The 13,332-nt window shown below is 39.8% G+C and overlaps 1 protein-coding gene across 1 annotated transcript in view; it reads right to left on the bottom strand.

Annotated features, from left to right (window-relative positions):
* The window catches only part of KIAA1549 (KIAA1549 ortholog), a 149,359-nt gene that overhangs the window by 46,655 nt on the left and 89,372 nt on the right, over nt 1–13,332 (bottom strand). The window contains exons 7-8 of the mRNA XM_086610749.1: nt 6,417–6,476; nt 3,633–3,778 (exon numbers count right to left, since the gene is read on the bottom strand). Coding sequence (XP_086466875.1) covers nt 3,633–3,778; nt 6,417–6,476 — 206 coding nt within the window. The remainder of the gene's footprint in view (nt 1–3,632; nt 3,779–6,416; nt 6,477–13,332) is intronic.

Here is a 13,332-nt window from a genome sequence, read left to right as displayed (position 1 = left end):
GCTCAGCCGGACCGGCCGTGGCTCAGAGCAGGCGCTCGGGAGAGACCCACACGCCGTCGGTAGAAAACCCAGGGAATGACCGTTCGCCTTAGCGGAAAGCTCAGCTCAGTCATCTCGCACCCCCATAGCTACTGTCTTCTCACACGCGTAACTGCAGCGTCACCTGATGTGCTCTTTAAATCAGAACATCATGCTGTTTCACGCTGCGTAGGATCACCTTGTTGCTTCCTATTGGGTTCAAAAGACAAAGCACGCTGAAATGAAGGAAAACTAATTATTTTTGTATTAGCTCCTGGTGTATTTTTAACTACTACTATTGGCTTAACTACAATTAAGGCATTTAATATTTAAAAAAAACTAATGAGAATTGAGTTATTACGGCAAACTATTGACAAAACATAGCAGAGGGCCTAGTCCCTGCGGATGCAACGCAAACCGAACACGTGCTTCCAATCTGCAGCAACAGCAGATACATATTAAAAATATATATGACTTGCTCTGTGAAACATATATTAATATGAGTGTCACACAAAAATGAATGGAACTATCTCATGTTTAACAGTCAGGTGCAAGGCTTCAGAGTTTTTTTTGTATGCAACATTCATAGGCTTTTTAAATTTTTTATCCTGGAGTGCCACCTGTTAACAGCACAGATAGGCAAATGGGAGGGGAAAGCATCCTATTCAGGCACCCTAGGTAGTCCAAAGCTCTTACTCAAAGTGTTTAGATTTAAAGAGTAATTTTTAACATTCTTAGATCCTAACACATGCCTTTAGAAACGAAATCTAAACCTCACAAGATATCACTTCTATTTTCTTAGTATGTGAAAGGAAACTAATATGCCTGCAGTAAAAGTCACAAATAATTGCTTCACCTTCTGACCCACAGTCCTGATTTTCCACAGAGCTTAGAAATGTCACATTTCAATACACTATAAATATCTTTCACCTCAGGAAAAACTCAGGTCTATAGGGGCTCAGCACAAGTGAAACGTGTGTCTAGTCTTTCGTGGGCATATGCATGTCCTGCTAATAAAAGCATGCAACGCTTCAGTGTTACTGGCAGCAGTTTCTGGTTTTATTTTCACTACCCTAGCAGTCAGTAGTTTGTGTGCAAGAAATATATATGGAAAAATCTGCATATAAAGCACAAGAACATGAACAGCTCTCCCTGAACACACAAACAGATGCATATATACAACACACTTCAAACACAAGTTATAAACTTGGCTATGAGGATTCAATAGAACTAGTAACAGTAAAACCAAAAGGTTTATTGCAAATGACTATGGACCAGATCCTTAACTAGGAGCACACTTGAAAGGATCATAGAATCACAGAATGGTTAGGGTTGGAAGGGACCTCAAAGATCATCTAGTACCAACTCCCCTGCCATGGGCAGGGACACCCTCCATACACCAAGTTGCTCAAAGCCTCATCCAACCTGGCCTTGAACACCTCCAGCGATGGGGCATCTACAACTTCTCTGGGCAACCTTCTCCAGTGCCTCACCACCCTCAGAGTGAAGAATTTATTTCTTATATCTAATCTAAATCTGCCCTCTTTCAGTTTAAAGCCATTGCCCCTTGTCCTATCACTACATGCCCTTGTAAAAAGTCCCTCTCCAGCTTTCCTGTAGGCCCCTTTAAGTACTGGAAAGCTGCAATAAGATCATCCTGGAGCCTTCTCTTCTCCAGGCTAAACAGCCCCAACTCTCTCAGCCTGTCTTCACAGGAGAGGTGCTCCATCCCTCGGATCATCTTCGTGGCCCTCCTCTGGACCCGCTCCAGCAGCTCCATGTCCTTCTTGTGTTGTGGACTCCAGACCTGAATGTAGTATTCCAGGTGGGGTCTCACAAGAGCAGAGTAGATGGGCAGAATCACCTCCCTCGACCTGCTGGCCATGCTGCTTTTGATGCAGCCCAGGATACAGCTGGCTTTCTGAAATAAATCCTCCTCCACTCAGAAGCCCACTACCGGTGCATCACTCCAGCTGAACACAATAGCTTCTAAGGCCATCTCACCTACCACACACCTGAACATCCTTGCCAAAGCAAGCTACCAAGAAGCTATAGCACCTGATGGTACCTACCATTCTTGTGCAGGAAAGCACAACATCTATCACAGACACCCAGCAGCAAGGTATTTCCTTCAGCCTTCCTTCTTCCACATCTCCTTTATTACAGTGCTAACCCCATCTAACAGCACAGGCAGAGAGCACCTGGAGAAGCCCTGTGTTATGTGGGATGATGTGATGTGTTGACCATAACTAACAGAATCCTCCACTGCCCAAAGACAGCAGTTTGCAGACTCTTTGCACTAATTAAGTGGCGTAAATGAGCAGCACTGCTGTTTGGAACATAAGCTGCAGACCTCATCTTATGTCCCAGTAAGTAATACAAAGTCGTAACAAAAATGCTGTATTTTCACTTTCCAAAATACTGTTCTTTAGCTAGAAAGGACGTGCTTGTAATTTTGTGCATGCAAAAATAAATCACCTGAGCTTTATTATGTAAAACAGTAAAACCGTAATCTACATGTACACATTTTATAGGCTGTGGTATCTTTGCTAGCAACATAAAGAGTATTTGTTTAATTTATATGCAAAGAGAGGACTGAGGCATAAAGAACAAAGTGCAATAAGAAGTGTTGGGAATAGAAGATCTGAAGCAGACATCCATTTACAACAATTCAAAAGTACACAAAAGAAAAAATAAAATCTCTATTACTGAAACAGATGTTTCTGAGAGAGGATAACAAAAACAAGAAAATCCCAACACCTGGAAATGTAAGTGGTAGCAAAAACTGTAGGATAAAAGTAAATAAAGCTAATAGGTTTGTATTAGTAGAAGGGCATCTGTGAAGTAAACCAACTGTCAATGAATTAGCTGGAAACAGTAATTTTTAAGAAGATGAGCCAAAGTATTTTGGCTTTTAGTTTAACTGAATAGAAAGAACACGTGAGAATTTAGAACTTAAAATTAAATATCCAAGTCTTCCTGGACATTATGTGAATAATTCCACCTGTGACAAAAGTATAAAGCAGTACTGGAATCCAGATAGCAGAAGCTGCCATGTGTGCAAAATTTGACATCATTAATCATTCCTACTTGAAAGCCATTCCTGTGACCAAGACTACTGCGACAAACAGGCCGTTAGGGGGTAGAATATACTATTCTGCTGCTGCATCAAGGTGCACATGATTCTATTTCATATTTCTACACCACCACCAAACCACCACAGAGAGCTGTGAAGTAGCTGTTCCAGCAGAGCACTTTTTTTGCTCAGATGACCATCCTGTCTCCTTTTGCTAGGCACCTCATGTAAGTCAGACAAGATAGCAAGTTGTTAAAATAGGATGTAAAATAATTTTCAATATTGTTTTTAAGAAGTCATCAGAACTTTTTAGTAGCCACTTAAAATACTCAGTTGTTTCCATTTCTTTTGTTTAGCTTAAAAGACAACAAAGTATCCAACAGAACCATATTTTAGGTGCAAAACACAAATGTCATCAACTGGCTAAACACGATGCATGCTTTTGAGTTATCTTTATCAACCCAAAACCTAGACAATATTAACTTATTCAGTAATTTATTACCCTTTATTTCTTCCTCTGACTTTGAGCTCTTAATACCTGCACAATGTTGCTGCCTGCAAAACTGGCTCGTCTCCATATCCGCCCTCTGACCAAAGCCTCGTTTAACAGGTGAGCTAGTTTCCGCTCCATCTCAGCCTGAAACACTTCCTCCTGAATTCGCTGGTCGACGACACCCAAGAGAACTACATTGCAGAGAAAGTAACCCAAGAACACAAATGAATTAGTAAAACTTTTCAGTGTCTTTCTTGCAACTTCAATTACAAGCTTTGAGTCACCTTGTGACATCTCATGGACAATTCAAGAGCTGTATTCATATGGGAATACTGCCTGAGTCAGCCAGAGGTTACATGTTGTAAAGGAAGACATTGGGTGGGAAAATGTTAGAAGAAATAAATTTAAAAAAAAAAATACAAAATAGGGCAGAGGCCATTCTTGAAATCTCAACTAGTCTAGACAGACTCAGGATATTGAAGAAAGTTTCAATTCTAAAAAACTCCAAACTTATGAGCATTTAACAAATTGTTTAAAAACAAACAAAAGAGAAAATTCAGTCTAAATTGTCTCCTGCAACTACTTTCAGCAGTTATGTTCGAAAGTGATACACAGAGGTGAAGATGGGCAGGGCAAGGGTCCAGAATCAAGGAGAAAAAATAGAAGACCAGCAGCACGTGAATGAAGATGTGTATTCCAAGTGCATCTTTCCCAGATAAGATAAACGAGTATGGCAATCACAGCACAAAAAAAACCCAGTTAGTAGCCCTGCTCGCTTCACTTCCCAACCCCAGGTACTCTGGGTCACTGGGGCAGCTAACGCTGAGAGGAATCCCCAAGGAACAACACACAGGAAAAATGAAAATAAATTGTGGACCTTTAACTAACAAAATGTCATCCAGTAAAAGAAAAGTAGAGTGAATGAAGCGACAGCCATTCAAATGACCTAATTAAACAACCCTAAAGGATAGTAAACCAACTCACTGCTGACTGCAGTAAAATACAGTTTTCATTCCTGAGGCTCTCCTCTAAATTGGTCTGTATTTTTTAGAAGTCTTTTTTTTTCAATAAGTGTTTTCATGCTTATTTTTTTTAAGTTTGATGCTTAATAAAGAGCCATCCAACTAGATATTTTTATGAAATTTTTAATGGAACAAAAATATTAAAACCACTTTTTCCATTTAAAAATTTTCACTGCAGATGTCAGAAAAAGAAAACATTTTCACGATTTCTCATAGGGATCAACATCATCTGTCTTCTAAATTCAATCATAGACTAAATATCTCAGAATTAAATATCAAAATAAATAGACAGTGGCCTAAGGCTATTATATACAGCAAGCAGAAGACCTGTGTATTGAATTTCAGTATCAATGAAACATAGCAGGAACTATGTTCTAAAACTGAGAAGGACAGCTACAGAGAACACTGCGTATCCCAGCGTTTTATGACTATTGGGATACATGCACATATGTCTGGGTAATCTAATATTAAACCTCTCATCTTTATGTGCATAAATGTCATCATTTTCCTATGTCATGATTCTTTATTCTTACAATACAGTATATACAGACTGAAAGGACTGATCCAGCCAAAGTCTACTAGCTCTTCCCAGGCTCCCTGCAAGAACTGGGATTACAAGAAATTCCTCTACTGCAAAAAAGGTGCTGCAATTGGCTTTCAAAATCTTACAGTCAGGAAGTTCAGAAAAACCCAAAGGGACATGATTTCTGAGCTGGAAGAACCCTCTTACTGCAGGATCTAAGGGAACTCCCAGCAACAACAGACAAAGCAAACCTAAGGCTGAGCAAGAGAGGGTGGGGATGTGACCAAAAAAAGCCAACATAAATAAATCTCTAAGGAAGGATGACATTGGGTGTGGGAGACATGCACATAGCTTCTCTCATGTTACTGAACATGATCTGAAACTCTCCATTTTTCTTCTCTAAAACAAACTGTGTGGGCTTCAGAAATTAAGTTGCAACTTGGTTTCCTGTTTAAAAAGTAAACTGGATCACTGGTGAGAGGAGACAGAGATACCTGAAAAAAGAGTAAGTCTATACTACTGATGAACTACAGATGGTAAAGTTGTGGGAAGACAAAAGTGTATCCAGTGGGGCATCAGCACTCTAACAGCAAGTTTGGTAGGCTCTGCCTGGTCATCGTTCAGGCTTTCTCCTTAAAAGAATCAGTTAGGACCTACAGCGCGCAGGCAACCTTGGCAGCCTTTGAGCATCTCAATGTGACAGCTCAACCATATCTGTGAATTACAGAATAAAACATCCGAAAGACTTGGGTGGGAGGGATCTGCTGTGAATGAATCAGAAGAGATCAATGAAATGTGATGAAATTCTTTCATGTACTCAGAATGTATCTATTTTCATTCTGTTTTATTGCTGGCATGTTTTAGTAGAAAGTGCCACACAAATAAAATTTTAATTTTCACTTAAAATGATAAAATAAAAAAAAAAAAACAAACAAAAATCAATGTGGTATATTGACAGCATGCAGAGTAAACACATAATATCCTGACAGTGTAAGTTGTCTCACTAAGAATGATCTGCTTTATAGACAAAAAGTACTTTGTGTGCAATATCAAGGAATTGCGGTAGTTCATTCTAGACTTGGGAATTACATTTCCCAGATATTCCAGGTCACTAGGCCTGGTTTTAGAATTTGGTTTAAACTTTGGTTTTAGAATTTATTCAGCTCAGGCACGTTATTACCTCACAAGAATGCAGCACCCCTAAGCTATCAATATTTATGTACGCTAGTTATCCTGCTAACAAAAATAATTGCACTCTTACTTACTCACAGAGATTGTACGTACCTGTTCTCACCCAGGAAGATTTCATCAACTGAGACACATTAAGCTTAGGATAATGAAAGGCTGAGGGAAAAACAGAATGGAGGAAAAATATCCGTAAGAACAGTATTCTTGACAACATACACAAAAAAAAGAAGCCACTTCATAATTTATACTGTCAGTAAGCATCTTATTTACACAGACGTACTACTACTCCTGAGGCTATGCAGACACAATGGTAAGGAAAGCATTCCAAACACACGCTCCCTAGTTCATCTCCGAACAAAAAGAAGCTAAGTGAAGCAGTCAGATTCATCACCTGAAAGATTTCAAGCTGCTGCACCCAGGTCATTGCGCCTAGAAATTTAAGAAGTTCCCTATCTGAATTGTGACTCTTACTGAGCTAGTTGCAGGATCAGACTTTTGCTCAAAGGGCAACAAGGCAACTCATGAGTGTCTCAGAATGAAAATAAGACCTTCTCTGAGGCAGAAACTACACGGAAACACGAGATGTAACGCAGAAAACTAAATATATCTGATTTGTGTTCCAGATTTGTGCAGGGGGAAGCATTTAAAAAACACCACCTTGAATTTCTTTTTTTTTTTTTTTTTTTTACAAAAATCACAAATAAATGCATGTAGAAACATTATTGTAGGCAAATCTCATGGCTTTTGTGTCTGGCTTGGTGGCTCTGAGCTTTCTTGATTTTTAAAAAAAAAACCCTCTACTCCAGACTGAAATCCTTGCCCCAGTGAGGTAAATAAAGTCTGTTTCTACTGACTTCAGTAGGGATAAGGTTTTTCCCAAGGTTTCCACTGGAGAGCAGTAAAGGCATATTGGGAAACAAGTGAAGATGGGGGCTGGGCCAACAGTTTCCTCAAGGGAAATCTTAAGTTTCACTATGGCGATAAGGAAAAAGAATGGTCTTCACTTTCTCAAAATATTTAATCCAGATGCAGTTTCCTAAGCATTATACAAAGGTTAATTTTTAAACCATTTCATGGATTGAAAGAATGCAGCCCATAACAATTAAATGACCTGGTCCATGCTAGATCAATTTAGAGTAAAGATGTCTTGTCTTCAGTTGTAGACTAGTTTGCCACTATCGCATGTTTCAAAGAAACAGAAAATTACCATTTTTCTAATTTAATTGTGCAATATTTTATAGAGTAGCTGACCTCTGACAGTGTACCTAAAAATTGATTCTGTTGCCCCTTAAAAAACTTCAGAATTTTTTGTTAAGGTAAAAGCAAAAGAACCATTAGTTGTGTCATACCTTTTATTTTCATAGATTTATAAATAGTACTATGGAAAAAAAAAAAAAATTTGGTTATTCCACCTTCACTTCAATAATAGCACCACTAGCTTCAGAAGAACCAACCGGGAGGTACTTTGTGACTTACTATTCAGGAGAGTACCAGAATATGGTCCTTTATTCTGAACAGGAAACATCGGCCCTCTATACACTGACCAGGATGCATCGAATTTCCAAAACTCAGACACACAAAAAGCACCTCACAGTTCATTTAAACACATACATTTATTTCCAGCTTACTGCTACATGATTCTTCTGATTGTAGCTTTTAGATTGGAGTTCTATTTTCTCTGGTCAGGCAATTGTTTATTTCAATTTAGAAATACAACCTGAACAAAAAAGCATAAACTAAACTGCATCTGTTGTTTTTCCAAAGCATGGAAAGAGCAAGATAAGAAAATCAAAAACCTTCCAATGTCCATAAAGCATTGAAGTGCTAGCAGTTGTGAGTTTTTTTTCTTCTTTTAAATAAAAGTCATGTTTTGCCTCAATACTTAATGTGCTCTTCACACTTTTTCTCATTAGTACTTGAAAATGATTTAATTCATGCAAATTGCCGGATGACTACTCACTTAAACTTTTCACGGAATTAATGAAATTTAAAAATAAAACAACTTGAGCAGAAAATCTTGAAACTGAAAAGAAAGATGTGCCATGATCATCGGCAACTAAGGCTGGGTTCTAAAACCCACAAAGAATGCATGAAATGATGGGCGCTTCTGCAACTGAGACCATGCTCAAAAGTCAGAAAATCCACGTTCCAGCTCTTATTCCATAGGTCACTCAAGTGTCTCACCAGCACACGTGGCCAGATCCTGAGCTCAGCTGGAGTCTTAGAACTGCAGTAAGATCATATTTGCAAGACTCCTAATACCCTCTGGAACTCACGATTAAAACCAGCACAAACTGATTGTTATTCTGAGGGGTAAGTTGGACAGACAAAATGCAATTATTAGTTAGATTACAGCTGCTCTGCTAATGACTATAGATGCATTAATGAAGTAGATGCATTAATGAAGTAGATTATTCTAATGCACAGCCCTGAAGCACCACACAGCATAACAGCATTGATTCAATGCTGACTGAAGAGGCAAAGGGTCACCTATTCAGCCAGGAACCTCTTGGCGGCAGTTTGAAGCACACAAACATGACCTTCGTCAGATGCTCCAACATGGATCTCTCTGACTCTCTCGTACAGAGATGTGTGGAACCATACAGGACAGAACCAGTACCATATTGATCATTCTTATTTCTTATAAGTGGAGGAACAGTCATAGAAAACATGGTGAGAACGTAGTATTTGGAATGAGAAGGTACCAACTGAAAAATAAGATTCCATGCAAATGCTGGGGTGCAGGCAATAGTAATACACTATCTGTTATAAGTCTGATCCAAAATCCATCCAGATAAAAATTGCCAAATATTTCTGCAGTCTTTAGACTGCATCATATGATTTTATATTACCCTATTGGCCTTGCAACATCTCCAAGATATCCCAAATAGATGCCACCCAAAGTGCTACTTACAGCACTGAAAAAACAGCAAGTCCCAAGGCAACTCCCTCTATTTAAAGCCATAATAAAACCAAAGACATTTATTCGGGCTGAGTTCATGAAGGCCAATATTCCTCATCTAGTTCACAGTTAGCCTTTGCCTGTAGTCAGAGAAATCTTTCAGCCATAAAGAGATACCGAATATATTGTTTCCTGTTGCTTTTAATAAACTAGCACTCAAAAACCGTGACTAGTCTTGGGTTTTTTCTCTGATGACATGTAGTTCACAACCATCTAACAAGTTTACAATCTAAAATGTGAGATGCAAGGTGGACAATGCGAAATAAGCATGCAGGAAGCTGTAAACTGAACATTTGAATAGAAGCATGTTGCAGAAGTCACCTAGAAGTCTGTGGGGGAAAGAAAAATGTCTGGAAGTTTCCAGGCTTAGCCACTCCAACAGCCCTAGTCCTGCACAGAACAGTCTATTCTGTCAAAATAATAACTTTCACTACTGACTCTGACTATAAATGAATGGAAAAAGCTGACAAAAAATTCCTGTTACTGACATACTGCACAGGGACAACCCACACAGTCAAAAATATAAACAGCACATATTAGTTAGGTGAAAAATCCAGTAAAAGGCAACGTGAAGCGAATAAGCAGCAGGGAGCAAATACGTTCCTTCGAACAAGGCTCATATTCGGGATATCGATGGCAAGGTCTCACTTCACTTAACAGTGCTGAGATACAGTGATATCGCACAAGTAGCTTTTCCTTAGTATGACTCAACTTCAACTCCCTGACAGCTCAGCTCACCTACAAATAATTTCTTTTTCTTCAGATGCAGACTATAAAACTTAGAAAATTATATACAGAGCCCTCAGGGGAAGAAAAAGTCATCACCAAGAGTATTAACTGTTACCATGTCTGATAACTAAGATACAAACAGCATAGAACAATATGGCAAGGAACATGTCACAGTATGGTTTGGGTTGGAAGGGACCTCAAAGATCATCTAGTTCCAACCCCCCTGCCATGGGCAGGGACACCTTCCACTAGACCAGGTTGCTCAAAGCCTCATCCAACCATCCTGTGGATGCCCCAACCTTCGAGGGATGGGGCATCCACAACTTCTCTGGGCAAACTGCTCCAGTGCCTCACCACCCTCAGAGTGAAAAATTTATTTCTTATATCTAATCTAAATCTGCCTGTCTCTTTCAGTTTAAAGCCATTGCTCCTTGTCCTATCACTACATGCCCTTGTAAAAAGTCCCTCTCCAGCTTTCCTGTAGGCCCCTTTAAGTACTGGAATGCTGCTATAAGATCATCTGGGAGCCTTCTCTTCTCCAGGCTGAACAACCCCAACTCTCTCAGCCTGTCTTCACAGCAGAGGTGCTCCATCCCTCGGATCATCTTCGTGGCCCTCCTCTGGACTCGCTCCAGCAGTTCCACATCCTTCTTGTGTTGTGGACTCCAGAGCTTAATTTTGGCTCTAGACAGGGCTCTCACTCGGATCATGGTTCTAGATCACTTGTTGGTGCTAGAGTGGGTTCTAAATCACTCAGTTCTAGAGCACGTTCTAGCTCTTTTCTCTGGAGACAAAATTGGAAACTGGTTATCACACCAGTGATATGAAAACAGGAAAACAATTTTTATGTATTTGGTTTAGATTCAAAGTCCCAAGGAGCATGTTCTAGGTCACTTGTTGGTTGTAGATTGGGGTTTGGTTTTGGTTCCTGATTGTTATGTAACTAGGTTGGGATTCAATTTGCTTACTGGTTCCTGATTGTTCTGTACTCAATTTCATGTTCAGGAAGATGGTCTTGAACTTCTAGCTCACGTGTTGGATCAAGACAGTTGTTTTGTTTTGGATTGCAATCTAGCTTACTACTTGGTTCCAGAGCACATTCTAGCTCGCTGGTTGGTTCTAGAGCAGGGTCTAGCTCACTTGTTCTAGAGTGGGTTCCAGACTGCACTCTAGCTTGCTTGTTGGTTCTAGAGCCGGTTCCAGGTCAGTGGTTGATTCTAGAGGAGAGGGAGGGGTTTTTCTTTCCTTTTTTTCTTCTTTTGAGAGGAAGGCTCATAGAATGGTGATCCTGTCATCTTCCCATAACTCTCCTAAGTTTGTGGCCATTCTTTTCTCTGGAGACAATATTGGAAACTGGTTATCACACCAGTGATATGGAAACAGGAAATCCATTTTTATGTATTTGTTTTAGATTCAAAGTCCCAAGGAGCTGAGTCAAGGGGAACTCGCCAAGCCCAGACCTGTACTGCAGCCATGTCCTACGGCAGAGGTAAGGCTCGAGGCAGGTCATGGGGAAAGCAAAGCAGACACAGAGATTTCCTTGGAGGAAGGAAGAGAGGAACTAACCGTTGGCTGGGCAGCACCAAGGTTTCACCTCATCTGATCCATTGCTGCTGCTTCCAAGGTTTATTTGGGAAGGGCCATATTGGCAGAGGTCTCGGGGACTCACAGCAAAGGGTCAAGTGGATGGTGAGAGACAGTCGTTGGCTTCCCAAGGTCTGCAGTTTCCAGTCCTCCTTCTTTGCCTTATCTTGGCAACGTAACCACTCCACTTACCAGATTCTTCTGTTATGCTCTGAGTTTGATTTCATATTTACATAGAAACAATTTACATATAAACAATAACATATGTAAATTGTTTCTATGTAAGTATATAAATATCCAAAATTCCTCCCAAAATTCATATTTAAAAGCAGAGAGTTGTATATTAATTTGCATAGAGCAAAGCAGCTACCTATCTAAGGAAAATCTTCACAACACCCTCCCTGTTATGAGTCCTCTGTAGACTGAAGGACAGCACAAAAGCAGAGTTCAAGGCCTAGAAAACAAAAACATTTAGGCATCTTCCTGCCAAAGTAGCTTTAAGGATCTGGCTGTTGGTCGTCCTCAACAGACTGCTGAATAAGAGGTCTCAAGAAGGACCTGCCCAATGCTGCTGAGCCTCTGGATGTGATTTCTGTCTCTGAATAGCAAAGATCTAAAATCTTTTGGCTCAAAATTCAGTCACAGCAACAGTGCAAAAAACTTAAAAACAGCTAAAAATAACCAAGTGTGGTTGCCTCACTTATAAAAGCACATGAGCTACGTTCATTATTGTGCTTGCTGAGAGACAGATCCATAGCTCTAACGAGCTGAGAAACTGTGTTCCCACTTTGCTGTCTTACCAAATCACACCGTGTCTGGTGCTCCAAAACGGGGACTACAAACGTGCCGAAGTGCTATTGAGACCAAACTAGACAAGTTCAAATCAAAACGAGCTGTCCTGCAGTGGGCTCAATCTACAGTAAACATGAGTTTCTCTAGCAACAAGCAAGTCAAATGCTCAGCAGATGCTCCTTGATTTAGGACACCATATCCACCAAATCCTCATGTTTTCTACATTGTGAACTTTGGGAAGATCTTATAGTTCTTAAAAATTCTGAATTACTAAATTGAAATGTAATATATTTATTTTAATTTGATTTATTACACATCTTTTATTTTATTTTATTACAACATTAAATGTTTTGAAAATTCAGTCTAGACAAATTTGAAGGTCATCCTCAAAATTTCTCTATCAAACAAACAGACGCCACCATCACCAAACTCTGGCTTGATCTCTGAGGCAAGCGCTATGCTGTGTTGGCAACATTCAATCGATAAACTCTGGCAGCAGTTAGGTGGGGTTGTTGAAGGCAAGGGTGTATATGTAGCTTGTTCAGCTGTCATCATCCCTGCTACTGGGGATGTGCACCAAAGAAACAGCATTTTTAAAGAGCTCCAAATAGGAGAATCTGGGAATAAAGTGTGTATCATGATGGACTTAGTCACCATTGATGAGTAACTCTGCCCTCCTACACTAAGGGTCTGCTTGAGGATTTGAAGCTTGATATTGTTTGGGAGATTTTGGTGGATTTGAGGGGAGGAAGACTAATTTTGTGTTTGAAGTCTGAAGACCTGTGCTCGAATTTGCAGGAATGAAGTACCACACTGTTAGCATACTTGTTTAAAATCACCAATAGGAATAAACAAACAATTCCTGAAGCTTCAGAAACAAAGTTATTTCTATAACTCACCCACAAGCTTGGACATGCCACTGCAGTAACTAAATTTGCCAGGCCA

This window comes from Tauraco erythrolophus, chromosome 4, assembly GCF_009769465.1.
Source record: "Tauraco erythrolophus isolate bTauEry1 chromosome 4, bTauEry1.pri, whole genome shotgun sequence".
NCBI lineage: Eukaryota > Metazoa > Chordata > Aves > Musophagiformes > Musophagidae > Tauraco > Tauraco erythrolophus.
This window is presented reverse-complemented; position numbering and strand designations above follow the sequence as displayed.